This window comes from Rhinatrema bivittatum, chromosome 4 (genome assembly GCF_901001135.1).
Source record: "Rhinatrema bivittatum chromosome 4, aRhiBiv1.1, whole genome shotgun sequence".
Classification (NCBI taxonomy): domain Eukaryota; kingdom Metazoa; phylum Chordata; class Amphibia; order Gymnophiona; family Rhinatrematidae; genus Rhinatrema; species Rhinatrema bivittatum.
Window position 1 is genome coordinate 83,095,673 of NC_042618.1, and position 24,299 is coordinate 83,119,971.

Here is a 24,299-nt window from a genome sequence, read left to right on the forward strand (position 1 = left end):
GATTTTGATGTTTAGAACACTTTCCACTATTTTTCCTGGCACTGAAGTCAGGCTAACCGGTCTGTAGTTTCCCGGATCGCCCCTGGAGCCCTTTTTAAATATTGGGGTTACATTTGCTATCCTCCAGTCTTCAGGTACAATGGATGATTTTAATGATAAGTTACAAATTTTTACTAATAGCTCTGAAATTTCATTTTTTAGTTCCTTCAGAACTCTGGGGTGTATACCATCCGGTCCAGGTGATTTACTACTCTTCAGTTTGTCAATCAGGCCTACCACATCTTCTAGGTTCACCGTGATTTGATTCAGTCCATCTGAATCATTACCCTTGAAAACCTTCTCCATTACGGGTACCTCCCCAACATCCTCTTCAGTAAACACCGAAGCAAAGAAATCATTTAATCTTTCCGCGATGGCCTTATCTTCTCTAAGTGCCCCTTTAACCCCTCGATCATCTAACGGTCCAACTGACTCCCTCACAGGCTTTCTGCTTCGGATATATTTTAAAAAGTTTTTACTGTGAGTTTTTGCCCCTACAGCCAACTTCTTTTCAAATTCTCTCTTAGCCTGTCTTATCAATGTCTTACATTTAACTTGCCAATGTTTATGCTTTATCCTATTTTCTTCTGTTGGATCCTTCTTCCAATTTTTGAATGAAGATCTTTTGGCTAAAATAGCTTCTTTCACCTCCCCTTTTATCCATGCCGGTAATCGTTTTGCCTTCTTTCCACCTTTCTTAATGTGTGGAATACATCTGGACTGTGCTTCTAGAATGGTATTTTTTAACAATGACCACGCCTCTTGGACATTTTTTACTTTTGTAGCTGCTCCTTTCAGTTTTTTTCTAACAATTTTTCTCATTTTATCAAAGTTTCCCTTTTGAAAGTTTAGCACGAGAGCCTTGGATTTGCACACTGTTCCTTTTCCAGTCTGCCTCCTCCCTACCACTATGTGGTAGGGAGGAGGCAGACGTGTGGCTCCCTTCTCTCATTCTGTCTTCCTGCCAGGTCGCTCCTCTTGGGTTGGGTCTCTCGCCGCCCATTCCTCCAGCACGGCCTCTGCTCGCTCCTCCGCTCGCTTCCTGACTCCGTGGAGGGCCTCGGCTGGGTGGCGTCACCGCAGCTCCACCATACAGGCAGAGTTTGGGGGGTTTGATTAGAACTAAGAACTATTTCCCCCTGGGGAGTGTTTTTTTCATGGTTTCTCGTTTTAGCAACAAATCAGAAGACCTAAGTATAACTGGGATGACTCAGACCTGTTGACCTTCAGCCCTGCTAAAAACATCCGTTCTGGCTTTGCCGCTGATCGCAGCAGCGTCCTAAACATGAGCTGACCAGGGACGACAAGTCCTGTCTCCCTCTCCCCATCTCCCCTCCTTACCCAGCGGCGAGGGCACCGGCGGGCAGCCCCGGGCCTGCATGGCTTATTCCCAGCGTATCTGCGCCACCTCCTTGACCACCTGAAGAGGAGACGCTCACACACCTTCTTCGGTCAGGCGCGCTGGTGAGTGTGAGAGCTCGCGGGTGCTGTGAGAGAGAGCCAGGGCGGCAGCTTAATGCACCCACCCCCACCCTCCAGAAAAATGACAGGAGACACTGGTGCAGCTGCGAGTAACCTTTACTGAGTATTAGAGAGGGGGCGGGGGGGGGGGGACGGAGAGACACAGGCACACTGGTGAGTGTGAGAGCGCGCGAGCGCTGTGAGAGAGAGCCAGAGCGGCAGCTTCGTGCACCCACCCCCCCTCCAGAAAAATGACAGGAGACACTGGTGCAGCTGCGAGTAACCTTTACTGAGTATTAGAGAGGGGGCGGGGGGGGGGGGACGGAGAGACACAGGTGTGCTGGTGAGTGTGAGAGCGCGCGGGCACTGTGAGAGAGCGCCAGGGCGGCAGCTTCGTGCACCCACCCCTCACCCTCCAGAAAAATGACAGGAGACACTGGTGCAGCTGCGAGTAACCTTTACTGAGTATTAGAGAGGGGGCGGGGATGGGGGGGGACGGAGAGACATAGGTGCGCTGGTGAGTGTGAGAGCACGCGGGCACTGTGAGAGAGAGCCAGGGCGGCAGCTTCGTGCACCCACCCCTCACCCTCCAGAAAAATGACAGGAGACACTGGTGCAGCTGCGAGTAACCTTTACTGAGTATTAGAGAGGGGGCGGGGATGGGGGGGGACGGAGAGACATAGGCGCGCTGGTGAGTGTGAGAGCGCGCGGGCGCTGTGAGAGAGAGCCAGGGTGGCAGCTTCGTGCACCCACCCCCCCTCCAGAAAAATGACAGGAGACACTCGTGCAGCTGCGAGTAACCTTTACTGAGTATTAGAGCGGGGGCGGGGAGGGGACGGAGAGACATAGGCGCGCTGGTGAGTGTGAGAGTGCGCATGCACTGTGAGAGAGAGCCAGGGTGGCAGCTTCGTGCACCCACCCCCCCTCCAGAAAAATGACAGGAGACACTGGTGCAGCTGCGAGTAACCTTTACTGAGTATTAGAGCGGGGGCGGGGAGGCCTTGCTACGGCTGCATGCAGGGCGTACAGACTCTTCCAATATACATTCGTATGAAAAAACATGAGATATCACCTCTAGTGATTATATAAACCGTTTCCTATACTGCTGTATAAAAAATCCATACAAAAATATATATATATGTGTGTGTGTGTGTGTATAAAAAAGAGAGCGTGTGAGAGGGGTGCGCTGCTCTCACACCGGGAATGTAAACGAGGACCGGACGCTCCGCCGCAGAAACAGCGCCTGCACCATTCCTGATCCCAACCAGTCCTTCCAAGAGAGGGAGCGGCCCTGTCCCCCGTGCTGGCCCGCCTGGACGGGGGGGGGGGGGAGTGCGTCTCTGTCCTGTCACTTATTTACTGGTGACATTTATAGCCCCCCCCTTCCTCCTCCTCCAGGGGCCGCTGCCCGAGGGTGAAGTCCCATCGGCCGAAGGCGCTGCCTGGCTTCACTTCTGCTCCCGCTGGGGGCTTTTCACGCTGTCCGTCCGCACGATGCAGGTCGGCCGGTGTCGGTTCAGCAGGAGGATGAGCTGCTGCCGCTCCTGCTTCAGCTCCTGGATCTGGGCCTTCAGCTCCGAGTTCATGCTCTCCAGCCGCTCAGACTCCTGCGGGATTGAGGGCAGACACAGGGGTTTAGACGTGCAGCGGGCACACTTTCACCAAAGAGAGCTGCCACGGCCCGTTTTCTGGATTTCTTTTTAATTCACAAGAAAACCACCGCCCCAATCAGGGAGAAAATCTGTCATGTAAGGTTATTAAACACGCCGCCCGCCCCCGGAAACAAATCCCACGTCCGAATGCTTAGCTTTTCACAGTCTTTCCAGGGAGAAAGCTCAGCCATGACTCCCCCCAGGTAAGAAAATGTGGCTGCAGCCCAGCAGCCCAGGAATAAGTATCCTGCATTAATTCTAACGCACCTGCACCAGGTCTGAGGGAGGGCTCACAGCAGGACACCCGCCCTGCATCTCCTCCTTCAGTGAACCCCAAGAGAATCAGCACCCCCCAGAAGACTGAGTTGTTGGGCACTGCCACCCGCTCTGGCATGGATTCTTTAACCCCCGCCACGATAAGAAGCAGCTGAAGCCTCCCATTCACCATCGCTCTCAGGCATCAGAGTTAGGCAAAGCAGGAGCACGTGGCAGAGCTCAGAGTTTGGAAGTCAGGCCTGTGTTAATTGCCTTACTCAGCTGTATGAGGGCACGGTTCAGAAGACAGGTACACGGTAAAACACCCATTACCACACAGACATCTCTCCTGCAAATTCCCTGCACGGGAGGCGGCACAAGGAAGGGGACAGGCAGAGGACTGAGGCCCAGGATGGTATGGGGGTTGCTGTAACACAGGAAGGACTCTGCCACGGCTCTGAGTTACAGCGGGATGCGTGGCTCAGTGATGTGGCTACACCCGGTCACAGTGTAGGGAGCAGGGAGGGGTGGGTGGGGTAGATACCCAGTTACAGTGTAGGGGCCAGGGAGGGGGTGGGTGGGTATATACCCAGTCACAGTGTAGGGGGCAGGGAGGGGTGGTTGGGTATATACCCGGTCACAGTGCAGGGGGTGGTTGGGTATATACCCGGTCACAGTGCAGGGGGCAGGGAGAGGGTGGTTATATACCCGGTCACAGTGTAGCAGGCAGGGAGGGGGGTGGGTGGGTATATACCCAGTCACAGTGCAGGGGGCAGGGAGGGGTGGGTGGGGTATATACCCGGTTACAGTGTAGGAGCAGGGACGGGGTGGGTGGGTATATACCCAGTCACAGTGTAGGGGGCAGGGAGGGGTGGGTGGGGTAGATACGCAGTCACAGTGTAGGGGGCAAGGAGGGGGTGGGTATATACCCAGTCACAGTGTAGGGGGCAGGGAGGGGTGGGTGGGTATATACCCGGTCACAGTGCAGGGGGTGGTTGGGTATATACCCGGTCACAGTGCAGGGGGTGGTTGGGTATATACCCGGTCACAGTGCAGGGGGCAGGGAGAGGGTGGTTGGGTATATACCCGGTCACAGTGTAGGGGGCAGGGAGGGGTGGGTATATACCCGGTCACAGTGTAGCAGGCAGGGAGGGGGTGGGTATATACCCAGTTACAGTGTAGGGGGCAGGGACGGGGATGCTTACCTTTTGCAGGAACTCTGTCCTCTCTTTCTTTTTGTTGCGACATCGAGCTGCTGCCACTTTGTTCTTTTCTCTACGTCTTTTCCTCCTCTCTTCTTCCTCGTCCAGCTGAGGGATAGAGAGACAGCGACCCTGTTAAGCCCTGACATTCACTTACGGGACTGTACCTGCAGAAAGGTCAGAGGCTCCCTGATGAGAGGTGGATGTCATGGTGCAAGGGCAGTGGCCGTGCGCGATGCACCCTAGATGAGAGCCAGGTGTGAGAGGTTGCACTTGATGCCTGTTGGGTAGGAGCCAGGGGTCACTGTAGGCTCTGCTCCTGGGCCTTTGGCAGATGTGCTTTTCAGTTTGCAGCTCAGCCTCCCTGCAAGGTGATATCAGTCAGAGGGAGGGGATACTGAAAGCCCACATTAAGGAGCTGCCTGCCTGATAGCTGCACAAACGTAGGTAAATGCTGTTCACAGGAAAGGTTCCTGGGCTTCGGGCAGACTTGTGTGTATGTACATTTCCTTTGGGAGTGCGTGCAGGGTGTTTGGCTGCTAACGCTGCGCACATGAGAAGCTTGGGAGTGAGCACCAAGGTGAGGCGTGGATTACAGGAGACAGCGGGCAATGCTAAATGTTACATGCCTTGAAAAGAAAGCTGTGTGGGACCGGTTCTCTTCAATATCTTTGTGAGTGACATTGCGGAAGGGATAGAAGGTAAGATTTGGCTATTTGCAGATGATACTAAGATTTGCAACAGAGTGGACACGTCCAAAAGAGTAGAGAGAATGAGACGGGATGTAAGGAAGCTTGAATGGTGGATGAAGATCTGGCAGCTGAGATTCAATGCCAAGAAGTGCAGAGTCCTGCATCTGGGGTGTGGAAATCCAAAAAGCTGTATGTGATGGGGGGTGAAAGAGAGAGAACTTCGGGTGACAGTGTCTGGGGATCTGAAGTCAGCGAAGCAATGCGACAAGGCGATAGCTAAAGCCAGAAGAATGCTGGGCTGCATAGAGAGAGGAATATAGAGTAAGAAAAGGGAAGTGATTATCCCCCTTGTACAGGTCCTTGGTGAGTCCTCACCTGGAGCACTGGGTTCAGTTCTGGAGTTTGTATCTCAAAAGGGACAGAGACAGGATGGAGGCGGGCCAGAAAAGAGAGACTAAAATGGTGGGAGGTCTCCATCAAATGACTTACGAGGAGAGGCTGAAGGACCTGAATATGTACCCCCTGGAGGAGAGGAGGAGCAGGGGAGATAGGATACAGACCTTCTGATACATGAAAGGTTTCAATGATGCACAATCTACAAATCTTTTCCATCAGAAAGAAATCAGTAGCACTAGGGGTCATGAAATTAAACTCCAGGGAGGAAGACTCAGAACCAACGTCAGGAAATATTTCTTCATGGAGAGGGTGGTGGATGCCTGGAACGCCCTTCTGGAGGAGTTGGTGAATACAAAAATGGTGAAAGATTTCAAAGGGGCATGGGATAAACACTGTGGGGATCCCTAAAGGCTCGAGGATGGGAATGAAGGAAAGAGTGCATGGGGGTAACTTGCTGGTGTGGCTGTTACTGCCCTTAACCAATAAGCCTTCATACTGTTGATGCAACTCCATCATTGCTCTCTGCTTCAACAGCAGGGGGAAAAGAGGAATTGGACTCAGAGAGCAACCAGCGAGGGCCTTGACTTTGAAAGTCTGGGAACTGATAATTATAAAGGTGGCTTGTATGGCGCAGTGCTTTCTACCACAAGCTTGCTGGGCAGACTGGATGGACCGTTTCGTCCTTTTCTGCCGTCATTTCTGTGCTTTGTGATTTTTTTGAGAGAAGCAATAGATCAAGACAAATAAATCAATAACTGGAAGAAAAATGCAGTGATACATGCACAGGTGCAGTTTCAATATGTAAAAACAGAAGATAAGCAGCAGGGTTTTGTTAGCTTCTAGATCAGGGGTCGGCAATGTACGGCATGCACAACGGGGGCGGGATAGGTAGCTTGCTATGGGTTGTGATACCCCTCCACCATGCAAGCCTGCTGCCACGGGGCCAGTCTCACAGCTCTGAGGCACAACTCCTGCTGCCGCCCGCCCCATGATCTGGCAGGCTGTCATGGAGCCAGGACGCGGTGGCTCCCTACAGACTCATCTCGTTGGTGGCTGAAGAGTAAGAGAAGCCCAGCAAGCCGCTGTGCTAGAGGGACAGTGTCAGGATCCCGCAGTGGCTAAAGACAGGGAGGATCCACCAGCTGCCAATGGACCCCATCCCACTGGCGGCTGAACTGAAAAGTCATGGGATAGGAGGCAATGTCCTTTCGTGGATTGCAAACTGGTTAAAAGACAGGAAACAGAGAGTAGGATTAAATGGTCAATTTTCTCAGTGGAAAAGGGTAAACAGTGGAGTGCCTCAGGGATTTGTATTGGGACCCTTTTTCTCATCTCCTGTTTCTAAGTTTGTTTTTATGTGAGGGAAAACATAACAGTAAGACCATAACTTACAATAAACCCTGCCCCAGTGCGGACCTAGCGAATGCTCTAACCACCGCACTATCCAATCTAAACTGCTCTGACCCAGACTCAGCCCTAGCATCCTGGAATAACATCACACGAGACATCGCCAATAAACTCTGTCCAGTCTCCAAAAAAGATTAAGAAACTCCCCAAAACCCACCAACCCATGGTACACCACAGAACTGAGAACCCTAAAATCTACTCTTAGGCAAAAGGAAAGACAATGGCGTAAAGACCAAACCCCGCAGAACTCCGCAGCATACAAATCAGTTCTCCACAGCTACAGACTCTCCACCCAAAAACACAAACGAGATTATTACGCTAAAAAAATCCATGACTACAGATTCAACCCCAAAACACTCTTTTCCTACGTCTCTGGCCTCACGACTCCTATCCCTCCCACTACACCTGAATTCGATGACTCCGCCAAATGCAAGGAACTAGCCAAGTTCTTCTTCAACAAAATTGCAACGCTCCTAAAGAGATTCCCCCCTTCTTCGAACAATGTCACACCTACCATGACCATTCCCTCTTCCCCCTCCCAACCCTCAATGCCTACTCTTAACTTTACCTCCACCATAGAAACTCAACCCTCAATGCCCACCCTTGTCTTCACCTCCACCATAGAAATCCAAACCATTCTCAAAAAACTCAAACCCTCTTACCACCCTGAAGACCTTATACCCTCCAAAGCACTTCTAACCATACCCAATACAATAGCTAAAGCCATAGCAGATATTATCAACTGCTCGATTGCACACGGATCTATTCCAGATGCACTCAAACACGCAGTGGTCAAACCCCTCCTTAAGAAACCTTCGCTCGACCCCAAAGACCCTGCTAACTTCCGCCCAATATCCAACCTCCCCTTCATTGCCAAGCTTTTGGAAAGAGTGGTTAACTTCCAACTCTTGAACTATCTAGAAGACCACCAGATCCTCCACCCAGCACAATTTGGTTTTAGGAAACACTTCAACACTGAATCCCTTCTGCTCTCCCTTTCCGACCACCTCCTCAGAGGCATGGGTCAAGGCCATAGCTACCTCCTTGCCCTCCTCGACATTTCATCAGCCTTTGACACTATCAGCCACCACCATCTAATAACTCGCCTGGAACTCATTGGCATCTCAGACCTAGCCCTTTCCTGGTTTAAATCCTTCCTCCCAAACAGAAAGTTCTCAGTCAAAATCGGGAACTCCACATCCACACCACAACCCCTCCAACAGGGAGTCCCCCAAGGCTCATCTCTCTCATCCACCCTTTTCAATATTTACATCACCCCCCTCTGCCAACTCCTCTCTGATCTCCATCTCAAGTTTTACCTCTACGCTGATGATGTTCAGATCATCATCCCCATCCAGAACTCCATCTCTGACGCACTAGAACATTGGGAGAAATGCCTTACAGCCATCAACTCCCTGCTCACCAACCTACACCTCGCCCTCAACACAAACAAAACTGAACTTCTACTCATCTCACCTCACGCTGCCCCTGCACCTCCGCCATCTGGTACCTCCAAACTCCACCTCCTCTCAACACAACCAGCCGTGAGAGACCTTGGAGTTCTCCTTGACCACCAACTAAGCATGAAGAACTACATAAACTCCATTCTCAAAGCCTGTTTTTTCAAACTCAACGTACTTAAAAAACTCAGTCCCCTTCTTCACACCCAAGACTTTCGTACAGTCATACAGGCCACCATATCATCCAAATTAGACTACTGTAATGCTCTTCTTCTAGGACTCCCTTACTCTTCCATCAAACCTCTACAAATGTTACAACATGCCACAGCGAGACTCATTGCAAACTCTCGTAAATACGACCACATCACCCCTATACTCAGAGACCTACACTGGCTCCCCATAGCCTCTCATATTATCTACAAAACACTCACCATAATGCATAAAGCAATTTACACCCACAACTCCAACTGGCTAGACCTACCCTTCACAACCACCCAGTCCAATCGACCGACTAGAACGACCAATAAAGGCACCCTAGTTGTGCCCTCCCTTAAAGCAGCCCATCTCACCTCTACACGTGACCGTTCTCTTTCCATAGCAGGTCCCACTCACTGGAACACACTGCCGCCTGACCTACGCCTTGAACCATGTATGAACAACTTCAAAAAGAAATTGAAAACATGGTTGTTCAAACATGCCTACCCAGAATAAAAACTCACACCTCCTCCAATAAAAAATAGACCACATTGCGTCTGTTCCATCTTCCTCATACTGAGGAACCATATGTTGTTATCCTCTCTCCTCGTTCACACCGAGGAACCATGTTAATGTTACTGTTATTTCTCGTCTATCCTATTTAATTATTTACCCTCCTCCCAGTTACTAATTCCCTGTTAAAATGTAACTTCCATACTTTACCAGTTTTGATGTAAACCGGCATGATGTCCACAACTAATGCCGGTATATAAAAATGTTTAAATAAATAAATAAATAAATAAATAAATATCAGTTTCAATCATATGTTTACATAACTTTTGAATATTTTAAACTTGGAATTAATGTCAATTAAAATTAATATTCAAGAGATGTGTGAAAGGAATCTGTCGGATCAGGATGACGACCGGCTTGTGGCACTCGAGGACCAGCGTTACCTACCCCCTATTTAAATCTTGGCACATCACTTCCAACAGGTTGCCTACCCCTGAGTTATATTCTGTATGCAATGTAAGGCAGGAAAAATAGAAACAGAAATGCATTTCCTCCTGTGCTGTGCAAAATACAATGAGATGAGAGATGCTCCTTGCCCAAAGCTGAGAGAGAAAATCAGAGACTTCCACAAAAGAAGGAGCAAGAATCCAGGGCAGAAAGAGGAGAAACAGCAGCAAATGTGTTGTATCCAGCCACCGGGGCAAAAGCAATATAGAGCGGCATCAGAACCTGGAAATTATCTTATGGACTTTGTAATTCTCTTTATTTTAATCGCTTTGGAAACTATTTACTGAACAGCATTCAAAAGTGCATTAACATCCTATTGTGTTTAACACATTAGTTAATGTGCTATTCAGTAAACGGCATACGTGAATATGCAGATAATGAACTGGTAAAGAGCAGAAGGAAGGTATCTGTGCTCCTGCCACCTCAGCCCTCCCTCTCCCCAGAGCACGAGGACACCCCCACTCCCAGCAGAAGTCCTCCTCCGAGCTGCCCCCTACCTCAGGTCCATGGGGCTTCTGGACTAAGATGCTCGCTGACGTCACACTCTTTGCCGCCCAGAAGACCCATGGACTGCTTTGAATGTGGTAGGGAGCACCTGGAGAATGGGAGGATAGGATTCATCCTCAGAGTTGCTGAGGGAAATGGACTTCACGGGAGGTGTACCGGGTGCTGCATAACCTTTGCGTCCCCTACAGCACCCCACTGTTATGGCCGCCGGCCGCGGCAGTCCGCGACTGGCGCCCGCCACTTACCAGAGCGGGCTGCAATAGGCACCATCCCTGGCATCCTCCTCTCAGCCGTTCCAGCCGCAACCGGGCTAAGCCGCGTCCTGGCCTGCCTTCCCTTCCTGATGATGGCTCCTCCCACGCCGGGCCTCCCTACAGCCGCGCGCGCAGTCTCTCTCTCATTTAAAGGGACCACGACAGGAAATTGTCGCGGTGCCTCCCTCGGACCCCTCCTGGCTTGGTTCCATTTAAGGCAAGGTCTGCCCCTCAGCCCTTGCCTTGGTTTCTTGGCTCCTGGTCCGTGTTTCCTGCTCCTCGGAGGAGGATCACTCCTAGATTCCGTGCATTCCTTGACTCTTCTGGCTGTTTGCCCTTCGCCTGGAACTCGACTTTGTAGATTGCCACCTGTCCCGTCCTTCCGCCTGGATCTTGACTCTGCTTTCTGCTGCCTGGGAGTCTGCCCTGGGGTCCTGACGCTTGTTGGGTCCTCCGCTGTCGGGTCCAGGTCCACTGCAGCCCTCGCTCTTCGCTTCAGACTGGTCCCAGATCGGGGAATTCCTTCGAGCTCTTCAACCGCATTCAGAGACCCCACGTAAGTCCAGCCAGCACCGGCACCCAAGGGGAATGTGGCTGGTAGTGGTGAAGCTCCTGCGGGATCTCTGCTTCATCCCAGCCTCGCCTTCCGACGGTGGGGACCTGTGGGGGTCCCTCCACAGGTGGCGCCAACTCCACCTCAGACAAGGGATCCACCTTTCAGAATCGCAACACCCCACTGGATTATCCCACTAAATTAGTTTTTGTACCATTTTGTAAGCCATCAATTTGGAGTTTAACAATACCTTACACATTACTAAAATGTATTATCTATGGCCTGAAAGTACGATATCGAAAAACAGCATCAGATTGACCATATTAAGTGTATCGCATTTTGTGAGGCGCGTGATGCTGGAGCAACCTTTATTACAAAAAAGCAAATTGCTGAAAAGTTAGGTCAAAGCAAAAGCTGGGCTCAGAGGACATGGGGCAAGACTGCTAATGTGTGTTTTACGAAATTTGCTGACAGTCGACCGCTAAAATTGTCTCAAGAAAGTCACAAAATTATTGAAAATTATAGCAACAAGCAAAAAAAAACCTGTTACCAAGCGGCACAAACGATTTTAGATGAGAGGCGGAAAACAGTTGATAGGGCAGTTTATCATTATTGAGTCAGGACTGGTATCCAGGTATTTCGTGTTATTTCAAAACCACTGAAAACGGAAACTGATATCCAAGACAGGCTCGGGCTGGCGAATGTTAGGTTTTGTAGGTTTCATGGACCCTTGGCCCAAGGTGGGGGTTGACACTACCTGAGGAGTTGGGCTCCACGGGTCCCCACCGTCGGGAGGCGAGGTAGACTGGAAACAGAGGCAACAGGACCACGGCTGTGGCCCAGGAGAGAGAAGGTGTAGAAGAGCTGTCTGCGTCACAACCACGTGATGGTACGCGCCTGCACTGAGCAGTACTGTGGGGTGCCCCGAGGAGTGGGGTCAGAGAGAGTCAATTCAATGGTATCACAGTGCTAGGCAGGTCAGGAGAGAGGATGTACCAGAGGAAGGATCTCCAATGCAGAAACGCACAGGGAAGGCCCTGAGAAGCGGGGTAGCGCGGAGAAAGAGTCCCAGGAATGGAAGCACAGAGCAGGCCCCCGAAGAGCGGGTACCCAGAGCCAGAGTCCTCAATCAGACAGTAGAGATCCAAGACAGGAACAAGCCCCAGAGGAGCTCAGGGAACTCGTTGCCAAGTCGTTTAGTGTAGGCCAAAGGAGGTGCTTAAATGTCTCAGGCTAGTGATGTCATCAGCCGGGGCGACCCTGGAGTTCCCACCAATGGGCCTTTAAAGGGAGGACAGATGGCACGTGCGCACGCATAAGGAGGCCCGGAGTCAGAGCGTAGGTCGGTGGCGTCCCAGCCGCCATGTGGGGCACAGAGAGCCAGGAGGAACGTGGCAGTAGCGGTTGGCCACAGCTGCGAGTTCACCAGGAGTGGAGAGCCAGGCATGACATGACGTCAGTTGGGTTGGCCACGGCCAACGGTCATAACAGCGAATTGATTATGAAATTGGGATGAAGAGGATTTCCTACATCTAGCATCTTCTGATGAATTTTTCATTTGGTCAACTCAAAAAACAAATTTTCAAAATGATTGAGTTTGATAAACTTTGAATGAAATTAGAGGAGAGAAACATCATCGCCAAATTGTCAGAAACTCTACTTGCATTGGCTTATTTGTCATGTTCACAGCAAAGAAAATGTTATGGGTATTTATTTATTTATTTATAGGTTCTTCTATACCGCGGTACGTATAGCAATACATCACCTCGGTTTACAGTGAAACATTAATTTAGCAACAGGCTTTACATGTAACAGTATAAAATAAACAGTAAAACAATTAATAGCAACAGGCTTTACAGAAAAACATGGGTTTCAAATAATATGCATAAATATCGAACAATAGAATATTAATCAAAGAACGTGGTAATCAAAGTACGTGGGCAATCTTGGGATGGCGCCTATTTTCAGAATACGATTTTAGCCGAAAATGTTATCCCATTTTTGAGTGATCCGGAAAACGTTTTGGTAGAAGGCGCTATGCATGCAAGCCAACGCCACGCAACAGCTGCTTAAAGAAAATGGCATTAATTTTTGGGGTAACGACGCTTGGCCAGGGAATTCTCCAGGCTTGAACTTGAACTCATATTAAGGATAAGTTGGAGAGTTTAATGCTGAAGGAAAGTGGTCAGGGATGTTATTCCACTGAAACTTTGCATCATAATTTGAATTTAATCTTAATAAATTTGGAAAATGATAAAGATATATTTCAAAATTTGTTGTATTCATACCCCACTTGTATTAAAGCTGCTCTGAAAGTTAATGGTGGAAACACCAACTATTAATTATATGTTGCATAATTCCACTTTGAATGCTGATTAAAATGGTACACTGCATGGGGGAGGCAAAAGGTTTGCAACACCCAGTAGTTAACATTTTTTGTTACTGCTGATAACCCGGCTTAATGTGATTTGCGGTAAGCAATTTAAAAACGAATGCGCTGCTTTGCAAACATTTACATATAATGCATATCATTTAACTTTTTTTTTTTTTTTGTAAAATGTATTTTGTTTGTGCATTCCTGGTAATGCCCATGCCTGCATCATCATTAACTTATTATACGCCAAATTAGGTATTTAATGAACTGAAAGAATATGTGAACGCCAGAAGTCTGAATAGTAAAACTGGTGAGTTAGTACATATAGCATTGTACAAGAATAAAGACATTGTAGGTACTTCAGAGACATGGTAGAAGGAGGATAACAAAATGGAAAACAGCGATACCAGGGTATAAATTCTATCAACATGACAGAGCAGATGGAATTGGTGGAGGGGTGGCATTATATGTTAAGGATGGCATAGGCTGTTGACTGTAATCTGCTGAGATTGGTGGATCAGCCAGAATAAAAATTGTCGAAATAAAAAAATAGAATCAAGCAGGATAAAAATCCTGCAGGAAACAAAATCCACTGTGGAATCCTCATGGATAGAAATTCCATGTATATTGAGTAAGAGTATAGGAGTGGGTGTATATTACCGGCCACCTGGCCAAAATCAAGAAACAAGACTATGAAATGTTAGCGGGAAATTTAAAAAACAAATAAATGTAGCAACACAGTAATAATGGAAGACTTCAATTACCCCAGAATTACACCTGCTTTCGGTGTAATTTGGTGTACAAAGGTGGGGGGGTGGGTTAGGTAGGGGAAGGGAGGGGAAGGTGAGGGGAGGTGGAAGGAAAGTTCCCTCCGAGGCCGCTCCGATTTCGGAGCGGCCTCGGAGGGAACAGGCAGCGCCCGCCGGGCTCGGTGCGTGCAGGTTGCACAAATGTGCTACCCTTGCGCGTGCTGACCCCGGATTTTATAAGATACGGTGCGCGCAAGGGTAGCACATTTGTGCAACCGGCGCGCGCTGCCTGTTCCCTCCGAGGCCGTTCCGAAATCGGAGCAGCCTCGGAGGGAACTTTCCTTCCACCTCCCCTCACCTTCCCCTACCTAACCGACCCCCCCGGCCCCTATCTAAACCCCCCCCCTACCTTTGTTGGCAGATTTACGCCTGCCGAAAGCAGGTGTAAATCTGCGCGCACCAGCGGGCTGCTGGCGCGCCATCACGCGACCCAGGGGCTGGTCCGGAGGCCTCGACCACGCCCCCGGGCCGGCGTCACACCTCCCGCCCCATCCCGAAATTTGTGCCGCCCACCCACCACGCCCCCAACACGCCCCCTTTGCAAAGGGGGCGCCTGGTGCACGAACAAAGTACGCGCGCGTAAATTTATAAAATCTACCCCTAAATGTTTTTATGAGATATACACATAATTTAAAAATACCATTTTGGAAGCCCAGATAAAATACATTCCATGCATTAAAAAAGGTTAAAGGAAGACCAAATGATTGCCAATATGGTTTAATGGTGAGGTAAAGGAGCAATTACAGCTCCTCCTCGATGAACTTCCTTTTGAAATATTTTTTGATATTTTTGAATAAAATTTTTAATACATTTTTGAATAAATTTTTGAATAAAATTTTGAAATATTTTATTGATATTTGGACATGCTTTAATAATTTTTATGAGTTCTAATTGTTGGATAGTATTCTGTTCAGCAGCTGTTTTGTAACATTTTTGGTATAACTTTACAATTATTTCTGTGTGGGGCTCTGTAGCAGCTTGGCTTACTCTGTTTTCCCAATAGAAAATGTATTAGTGTTTAGGGCCTGGTTTAATAGTTGTATTTCTTAGATAGGGCTGTTACTGTTTGAGTGCATGCCATACTACAGGTGTAACTTTGTGCAGATTAGTTTGTGTGCATTATTGCAAATCCTGAGTCTGTTAGGTGCTATATTTCTCTTTCCATTTCTCCAGGTTCGCACCGCATGCGGAGTGGCTTTTTTGGTTTTCCATTCCAGTTTCTGTCTCCATATTTATAATTTGTGGTCTTTCTGTACTTGATGAAGGTCAGTTCTGGGTGTGTGACCGAGGTGAGGTATTTTACTAGCATGTAGGCATTTGTATCAATCTTATTTGTTGTGTTTTCTCAATAGGACATGCATTAGTGGTAAATTACTGTCTTTTCATAAGGAAGGCTATTTTGGCTGGTAGTAAAAGGAGTTTGTTTTGCTTTTACTGAAATGTCATCAGAACCAGAATATCTTTTTTGTATGGCGAGTTGTACAGGGTAATGCCCTAGATCTGCTCTGCACTCATTACTGGGGGTTATGGGGATTCCTGTGGATGCAGAGTGCATGTTTACAGTTAGCCCCGTGATGGTCACATGTTCAGTGTGTCATGCATGTGAGAACCATCTGTCAGGTGTGTCCTGGCCAAAAAAAGGTTGAGAACCACTGCTCTATGCTATCGAGTAGCCACAGCTCAGGTATAAAAATCAGGTCACATAGAAACATAGAAATGACGGCAGAAGAAGACCAAACGGCCCATCCAGTCTGCCTAGCAAGCTTTCACACTTTTCTTTTTGTCATACTTATCTGTTACTCTTGGCCCCCATCAGCAACCCCCTGGTTCCAGTTTCCCTACACCCCCGCCATCGATGTAGAGAGCAGCGCTGGAGCTGCATCTAAGCGAAGCATCCAGCTCAATTGGTCAGGGGTAGCAACTGCTGCAATAAGCAAGTTACTTCCATGCTTATTTGTTTACCCAGCCTGTGCCATTCAGTCCTTGTTGGTTGTTGTCTGAATATAATTCTTCTTTTCCTTATTCCCCCTGGTGTTGAAGCAGTGCGTTGCGCTGGATATGTATTCCCAGTGAAGTATCAGGCTTAATTGATTCAGGGTAGTAACCGCCGTAACAAGCAAGCTACTCCCATAATTATTTGTTTGCCCAGACTATGTAATTCATTCCTTGTTGGTTGTTGCCTGAATATAAATCCTCTTTTCCTCTTTCCCCCCTGCCGATGAAGCAGAGAGCTATGCTGAATATGCACTGGAAGTGAAGTATCAGTCTTTCTCCCCTGCCGTTAAAGCAGAGAGCTATGCTGAATATGCACTGAAAGTGAAGTATCAGACTTTCCCCCCTGCCGTTGAAGCAGAGAGCTATGCTGGATATGCACTGAAAGTGAAGTATCAGATTTTCCCCCCTGCCGCTGAAGCAGAGAGCTATGCTGGATATGCACTAAAAGTGAAGTATCAGACTTTCCCCCCGCCATTGAAGCAGAGAGCTATGCTGGATATGCACGGAAAGTGAAGTATCAGATTTTCCCCCCTGCTGTTGAAGCAGAGAGCTATGCTGGATATGCACTGAAAGTGAAGTATCAGACTTCCCACACTGCCGTTGAAGCAGAGAGCTATGCTGGATATGCACTGAAAGTGAAGTATCAGACTTTCCCCCCTGCCGTTGAAGCAGAGAGCTATGCTGGATATGCACTGAAAGTGAAGTATCAGACTTTCCCCCCTGCCGTTGAAGCAGAGAGCTATGCTGGATATGCACTGAAAGTGAAGTATCAGACTTTCCCCCCTGCCGTTGAAGCAGAAAGCTATGCTGGATATGCACTGAAAGTGAAGTATCAGATTTCCCCCCTGCCGCTGAAGCAAAGAGCTATGCTGGATATGCACTAAAAGTGAAGTATCAGAGTTTCCCCCCGCCATTGAAGCAGAGAGCTATGCTGGATATGCACTGAAAGTGAAGTATCAGACTTCCCCCACTGCTGTTGAAGCAGAGAGCTATGCTGGATATGCACTGAAAGTGAAGTATCAGACTTTCCCCCCTGCCGCTGAAGCAGAGAGCTATGCTGAATATGCATTGAAGTATCAGACTTATTTGGTTTGGGGTAGTAATGACCTCTGTGTGTTGGACATGGTGTAACTGATTCCATCCCAGCACATGCAAATTCTCATTCTTTGGAGAGGTAAGGAATGAATTCTCTGTAGGGAAAATTGTGAAGAAAGTTACAAAGGTTGAGCCCAAGCATTTTAAGGGAGAGAATCAATAAATGTTTTCATTTCATCTGTTTTTCTGAAATATCTGCATTTTTTTTTTCAAGGACCCTGACTTTTACAGTCTGAGAAACTAAGTATGGGGGTGACCTGTACGGCACAGCAGATACTGCCATAAGCTTGCTAGGCAGACTGGATGGACTGTTTGGTCTTTTTATTTCATCATTTCTCTGTCTCTATGTTCCTGCATGCGATACGCGAAGACGCTTCGGGAACTGAAGATTAAACTTGATTTGCTTTTGCACCAGCGTGGAATACAAAGGGTTAAGGTCCTTACGCTGTGCTGAGATTTTGGCTAAGTGATCTTGAAAGATAGGAATCTGCTGATCTTTGTTACTGCACATTTCTGAGTTTATGGTAGGCTTGCATTATCTGTTTGCGGGCAAAATTACGAACTTTAGCAATCTCAAGGAGTACCCCAAGGATCCTCTCTTTCCTCTATATTATTTAATATTTACCTTACACCTCTATGCCGGCTACTATCAAAACTGCGTCTTCAATACTTCATCTACGCGGATGATATTCAGATACTCATACCAATCACCAGCACTATCACAAATGCCTTGATCACTTGGAATGCAGCCTTATTAGAAATTAAAACAATTCTCATGGACAATCAATTGGCTATTAATACCAATAAAACCGAGCTTATCATTGTTTCACCTCCAAAAAATGCATCCCCGAACTATGCTGGTCTTTCACATGACACATCTGCTATTACTCAGCAAGTACGCAGCCTTGGCGTCATCATTGACAGCAATCTCACTTTTAAAAAATTCATCGCGGATACAGTTAAAAGTGGTTTCTATAAGCTACATACACTAAAACGTATCAAACCTCTTTTATACCAATACGACTTTCGCACTGTTTTACAGGCGACTATTTTATCAAAGATTGATTACTGCAATGCATTGCTTCTAGGTCTTCCTAAAACTACAATTCAACCCTTGCAAATTTTACAAAACGCAGCTGCCCGCATCATCACTGACACAAGCCGCCATGAGCACATCACTCCAGCACTTCAATCATTACACTGGCTACCCGTGGCATCCAGAATAATATATAAATCCTTGACGCTGATTCATAAAGCCATCCACAACAGAGATATGAATTGGTTCACTGATCACCTACAATTCAAAACATCAATCCGCCCAACCAGATTCCAGCATTTAGCTAAACTGAAGATCCCTGCACCCAACCTGACTAATCTTTCCACTACAAAAGAACGTTCATTTATCATTGCTGGATCCAGAATATGGAACACTATGCCATCAGAATTATGCCAAGAATTTTGCTACAAAAAATTTAAACAAAACTTAAAAACCTGGTTATACAAAAAAGCCTACTATTCTTGAACTGAGTCCTTTGCTTTGTGTACTAGATAGTCCCACAGACACTCATATTCTGATATTTATATTCATTATACAAAGTTTTATATGGATTTGTATTCTTTCAGTTATAATGTTTTATTGTAAAGCTCTATGCTGAATTAATGTTTGAATGTAAACCGAGGTGATGTTACTTACGTGCCCCGGTATATAAAAAGCCCGTAAATAAATAAATAAATAAATAATCACAGTACAGGGCTGGTTATCACCATCCCTTTTGTTGCCCAGCTGATGCTCTTTCTCTGTTTTTAAAGATCCCGCCATCTCAGTCAAATTTAGGGCTTCCAGCAGTCATTTCTCTATAAAACTTGGCAAGTTATAAGAACATAAGAAATTGCCATACTGAGTCAGACCAAGGGTCCATCAAGCCCAGCATCCTGTTTCCAACAGTGGCCAATCCAGGCCACAAGAACCTGGCAATTATCCAAACGCTAAGAAGATGGCTGTTCGAACAAGCTTACACCCAATGATCCTCTCCTCTACTGAAATACCGATTAATATTACTGTTCTCACTGAATCATTGCTACACGCTGATTTTATTCTTCTCACTGCTAATTTTGACTTTTTTGGTCTCTGAACTTCCATTTATTATTAGACTTGCCATTAACAGAGGATTACGATTACCATTGGTTTATTGTATTTGGTTTTATTTTGTTGGTTTTTGTTGATATATATCATGTCTATGTTATTTCAATTTCTCTGTAAAGCCTGTTGCTGAATTATAGTTTATTGTAAACAGAGGTGATGTTTTTAACGTGCCGCGGTATATAAAAAAAAAATCACTAAATAAATAAATAAGATCCCATGCTACTGATGCAATTAATAGCAGTGGCTATTCCCTAAGTAAACTTGATTAATAGCCGTTAATGGACTTCTCCTCCAAGAACTTCTCCAAACCTTTTCTGAACCCAGGTACACTAACTGCATAGGTGAAGGATTGCCTTCAGCCAGTTCTATTATTTAAATACTTATCTAACAAAGGGCTTTAAACTTAATCCTCGATTTCAGAGGGAGCCAGTGTAGAGATTTTAGTATGGGTATTATATGGTCACTGTTCTCGCTCCAGTTAATCTGGCGGTTGCATTTTGTAAAAGTTATAAGGGACTGAGAGTACCTATTGGGAGGCTGAGTAATAATGCATTCCCATAATCTAAACCAGAGAAAGGTTTGGAGTACTGTGCGAAAATGCTCCTGATGTAGTAAAGGCTTTAAACACTTCAAAATTTGGAGTTCATTATGACTTTCACTACTCTTTGCAGTAATATGCCTTTTCCTGTTTAAATCATTGTCTCTTGTTATTGCGAGATCCCTGGCATATGAGGACAATTCAACGTTTGTATGATCTAAGTGGAAGGCAAGGTTAGCAGGTTGGTTTCCTAGTTAGGATAATTTCAGTCTTTTCAAGATTGAGTAGGACTTTTATACGAACCGATAATGTTTTAATTGCAGAGATGTGCACTCCTACTGGCTTCATAGATCCCCTCTGTTTTCCTGCTGATACTGCTTCTCTGCCACCTGTTTCCCAGGTCATCTTGTCTTGTCTGTTGGCACCGCCACTAACTTGCTGGTATCAGCAACCGAGTGGTCCTCCAGGACAGACAGCCTTCCTTCAACGTTATCCAAAAGAGGGTCCCGTGCCGAGAGTGTGGGTTTGCTGCGATATAGAAGTGAACTTCTTGTCTAAGGTTAGCTCAGCGAGAGTCTCGCTGTCTAGCTCTGGCCTGCGTGACTTCTCCGCCTCGGTGGCCATGTTGTCAGCTATCGCACGCGGTTTCTCCTTTTTCCCCCCCCCTTACCCAGCGATTCATGCACGTATTGGACAATTGACGTACGCTCCTCTGCCCTTCATGAAAAGCAGTCGATTGTTTTCCTTATGATTACCGAGGGATGGCACCACATCCCACTAGGCTCACCACAAGATGTGACCTCCCTAAGCATTTTAAAGAAGTGGTTTGTTTTTAATTAAGAACATAAGAACATAAATTGCCTTGCTGGGTCAGACCAAGGGTCCATCAAGCCCAGCATCCTGTTTCCAACAGAGGCCAAACCAGGCCACAAGAACCTGGCAATTACCCAAAAACTAAGTTTAAATGCTTATTGGAGACCCCAAGAACAGGTACATAACACATGGGAAATCCCTTTGCAAAATCAGCAAAGTCTTCACAACAAGGAAAGAAAGAAATAACTTAGAGACTCCGGAAACTGAACATTAATGGCTCCGACCGTTACAGGAGAACTTTACGTTGTAAGAGAGGAAATCCCTTGCTAATACCAGGCTGGCAATGAAACCATGAAGCGGGTAAGTCTGTGCAAGAAGAGCTTACATTAATGAAACCTTTGAATTTGGATTTTTCTGCAGCTGAGGTGGATGATTTAGTTATCGGGTGGAGTCAGCAAGGAAGGAAGGTTCATGGTCAGAGAGCTCAGCAGCGGCAGCTTTTAGTTAATAAATAAGAAAAACGTTTCCCTTCTATTCTGTGGATTTAGGTGACAAAGATGGAGGAAAAGGAAAAGTGAATTGGATAAAGTAGGCTATTTCCCAGAATGTAAGTGAGAAGTGAAGAAAGCTAAGGCTGTTTTATACTAAGTCCAGCCCGGTGTGCCCATCCTCTCACCGGCTCGCTCTTCCACATGCCCTATTATTCCCTTTCCTTCAGTCTTCTTAACTTTCTTTTCTTTTCAACCATTGTCTCGCTTTATGAAATGCCCCAAGTCTCTTGCCCTGTATGTTTGTCTTATTGGACTGTAAGCTCTACTGAGCAGGGACTCTCTTTCCTTGTGTGTGTGCAGCGCTAGAGAAATGTTAAGGTGGGGGAGGAGAAGCACTTCCGGGGTGACCTGGGTACCCCTGGGTGCATGTTTGTCTGTAAGGGGGGTGCAGTCTGGACTCACTGTGTTACTGCCCAAAATGAAAGACTTTCCTGTTTAACGCTGATGATGATGAATGGCACAAACTCACACTGCAGCATTTTCCTCTCAATTTCTTACAGGCTCTTCCCTTTATCTGTGCAGGATTCACTTATATCAGGACAGGGAAGGTGGGGCTCCCAGATATGCAGGGATGGTCAGAAGCCTTTCCAAAGTGATGAAAGCTGGCAAACGTCTATGACACGGAGAGTAAATCCTCTCTCTCTCTCCCCAGGGTGGTGAACACCGGATGAGTGTCCCCATGGTTAGCAGATCTTCTGCATTGCCTTAGTCTTACACAGTCGCTATAGTTCTCCCTGGATCCCTGATGGGAAGGATTAGCTTGAAACGAGCAGCTCTCCTGCTTCAGACAGGAAGGAAGGGCAGCCAAAACCTCCTCTGGGATCTTCTCACACAGGGCTGCTCAAACCGGTCCTAGGGGCCTCCCCAGGCCCCAGCCAGTTGGGTTTTCAGATAACTCTACTAGGGATGTGCATTCGTTTGCGACGAAATAGGAAATATAGACGATATTTCCTATTTTGTCACATTTCGGGGGAGTCGCTGAAACAATAGGAAAACCCACGAAATTTCCTGTGGATTTCTTATCGTTTTTGGGTGGGGAGAAAGGGCACATAAAAAACAAACAACCCAAACCCACCCCATCCCTCCAGGCAGGCGCCAAAGGTACAATAACAATTTGGGAGGGGTGGGAGAAAGGTTAGGAAGTTTAGTTTAGGGAGAAGGGAACGGGCCATCCATTGCTCCTACCATGTGACAGGGGCCGGCCAATGGCACCGATAGCCCCTGTCACATGGTAAGGGCAAAGGGCCATCAGCGCCATTTTGATTAGTGGCAGCCAACGGCCTGAGACCCCGCTGGACCACCAGGGACTTTCAGTAAGTCTTGGGGGGGGGGGGGGGGATCAGGAGGGTGAGTTGCAATTAATGAAATTTGAGAGAGTTAGCCAGCCAGATTCAGGCTGTGGAAACCCCCTCACTTGGACGGATTAATTACAAGAGGAAGGCGACCAGCAGCAGTATCCAGCTATCAACATTATGGATGTGGAAACACTTCCTGAGCTCCCATATTCAGTGGTTTTAGGGCTTGATTGTCCCCACTTTAAAACCTTGTGCAGCTGGCCAGACCAGATGGCCGCCAGCAGCATTGCCAAAGGGAAGTGAGGTATCCCGGACACCCGGGAACTTACTGTGATAAATTAAGACCAGCGGGTGACCTGCAAACCCTTGATTGCGGGTGTAGAAGGGAAACCTTAGATGGGTTAGATAGAGGAAGAGAGGAACAGCGGCAAGCGATCAACCTAAGACGCCTGAGCTAAGGGAAAGGGCATGGGAAGAAATATACAGGAGAAAACCCTTGCACTGCTTAAAGGACCCCATGCGGAGGTCTGGCCTGCTCCACTTAAACAATAAAATAATAAATATTTAAAGTGGGCGATAAGATACTACAAATTTAATATCAATAAAGGCCTATTTACAATAAAGTCTAACATAAAATGAACCCAGTGATGGATCCAATGCACCCGGCATGGCCAGGTTTCCATAAGATGTCGGCTTCAGGGCTGATTCTATATTTGAAGAGAAGAGGCTGACATATTGATTACTTTATATTATTTATATTTTTGTGTACCGCGCTTGTTGCTTTCGTCCTTATTTGTGCGGTTCACCTACCTCACTGTTTGTTTTTCCACCTTAAACCCAACACATCAGGGAATGCTGGAGCGGAGCGGGGCGGAGATGCCTGGGGAGCTGTATAAATAGGAGGGGCCCATCCTATTTATACAGCTCCCCAGTGGAAGGGAGTGGACAGTGGAGTGCCTCAGGGATCTGTATTGGGACCCTTACTGTTCAATATATTTATAAATGATCTGGAAAGAAATACGCCGAGTGAGATAATCAAATTTGCAGATGATACAAAATTGTTCAGAGTAGTTAAATCACAAGCAGATTGTGATAAATTGCAGGAAGACCTTGTGAGACTGGAAAATTGGGCATCCAAATGGCAGATGAAATTTAATGTGGATAAGTGCAAGGTGATGCATATAGGGAAAAATAACCCATGCTATAATTACACAATGTTGGGTTCCATATTAGGTGCTACAACCCAAGAAAGAGATCTAGGCGTCATAGTGGATAACACATTGAAATCGTCGGTGCAGTGTGCTGCGGCAGTCAAAAAAGCAAACAGAATGTTGGGAATTATTAGAAAGGAAATGGTGAATAAAACGGAAAATGTCATAATGCCTCTGTATCGCTCCATGGTGAGACCGCACCTTGAATACTGTATACAGTTCTGGTCGCCGCATCTCAAAAAAGATATAATTACGATGGAGAAGGTTCAGAGAAGGGCAACCAAAATGATAAGGGGAATGGAACAACTCCCCTATGAGGAAAGACTAAAGAGGTTAGGACTTTTCAGCTTGGAGAAGAGACGACTGAGGGGGGATATGATAG

General features: G+C 47.0%; 1 protein-coding gene across 1 annotated transcript in view; it reads right to left on the reverse strand.

Moving 5' to 3' along the window:
• Positions 1 to 2,451: 2,451 nt before the first annotated feature.
• JDP2 (Jun dimerization protein 2) overlaps positions 2,452 to 24,299 on the reverse strand; it is a 39,493-nt gene continuing 17,645 nt past the window's right edge. Inside the window, exons 3-4 of the mRNA XM_029598401.1 lie at positions 4,613 to 4,717; positions 2,452 to 3,107 (exon numbers count right to left, since the gene is read on the reverse strand). Of these exons, the coding sequence (XP_029454261.1) occupies positions 2,949 to 3,107; positions 4,613 to 4,717 (264 nt within the window). The 3' untranslated portion in view covers positions 2,452 to 2,948. The remainder of the gene's footprint in view (positions 3,108 to 4,612; positions 4,718 to 24,299) is intronic.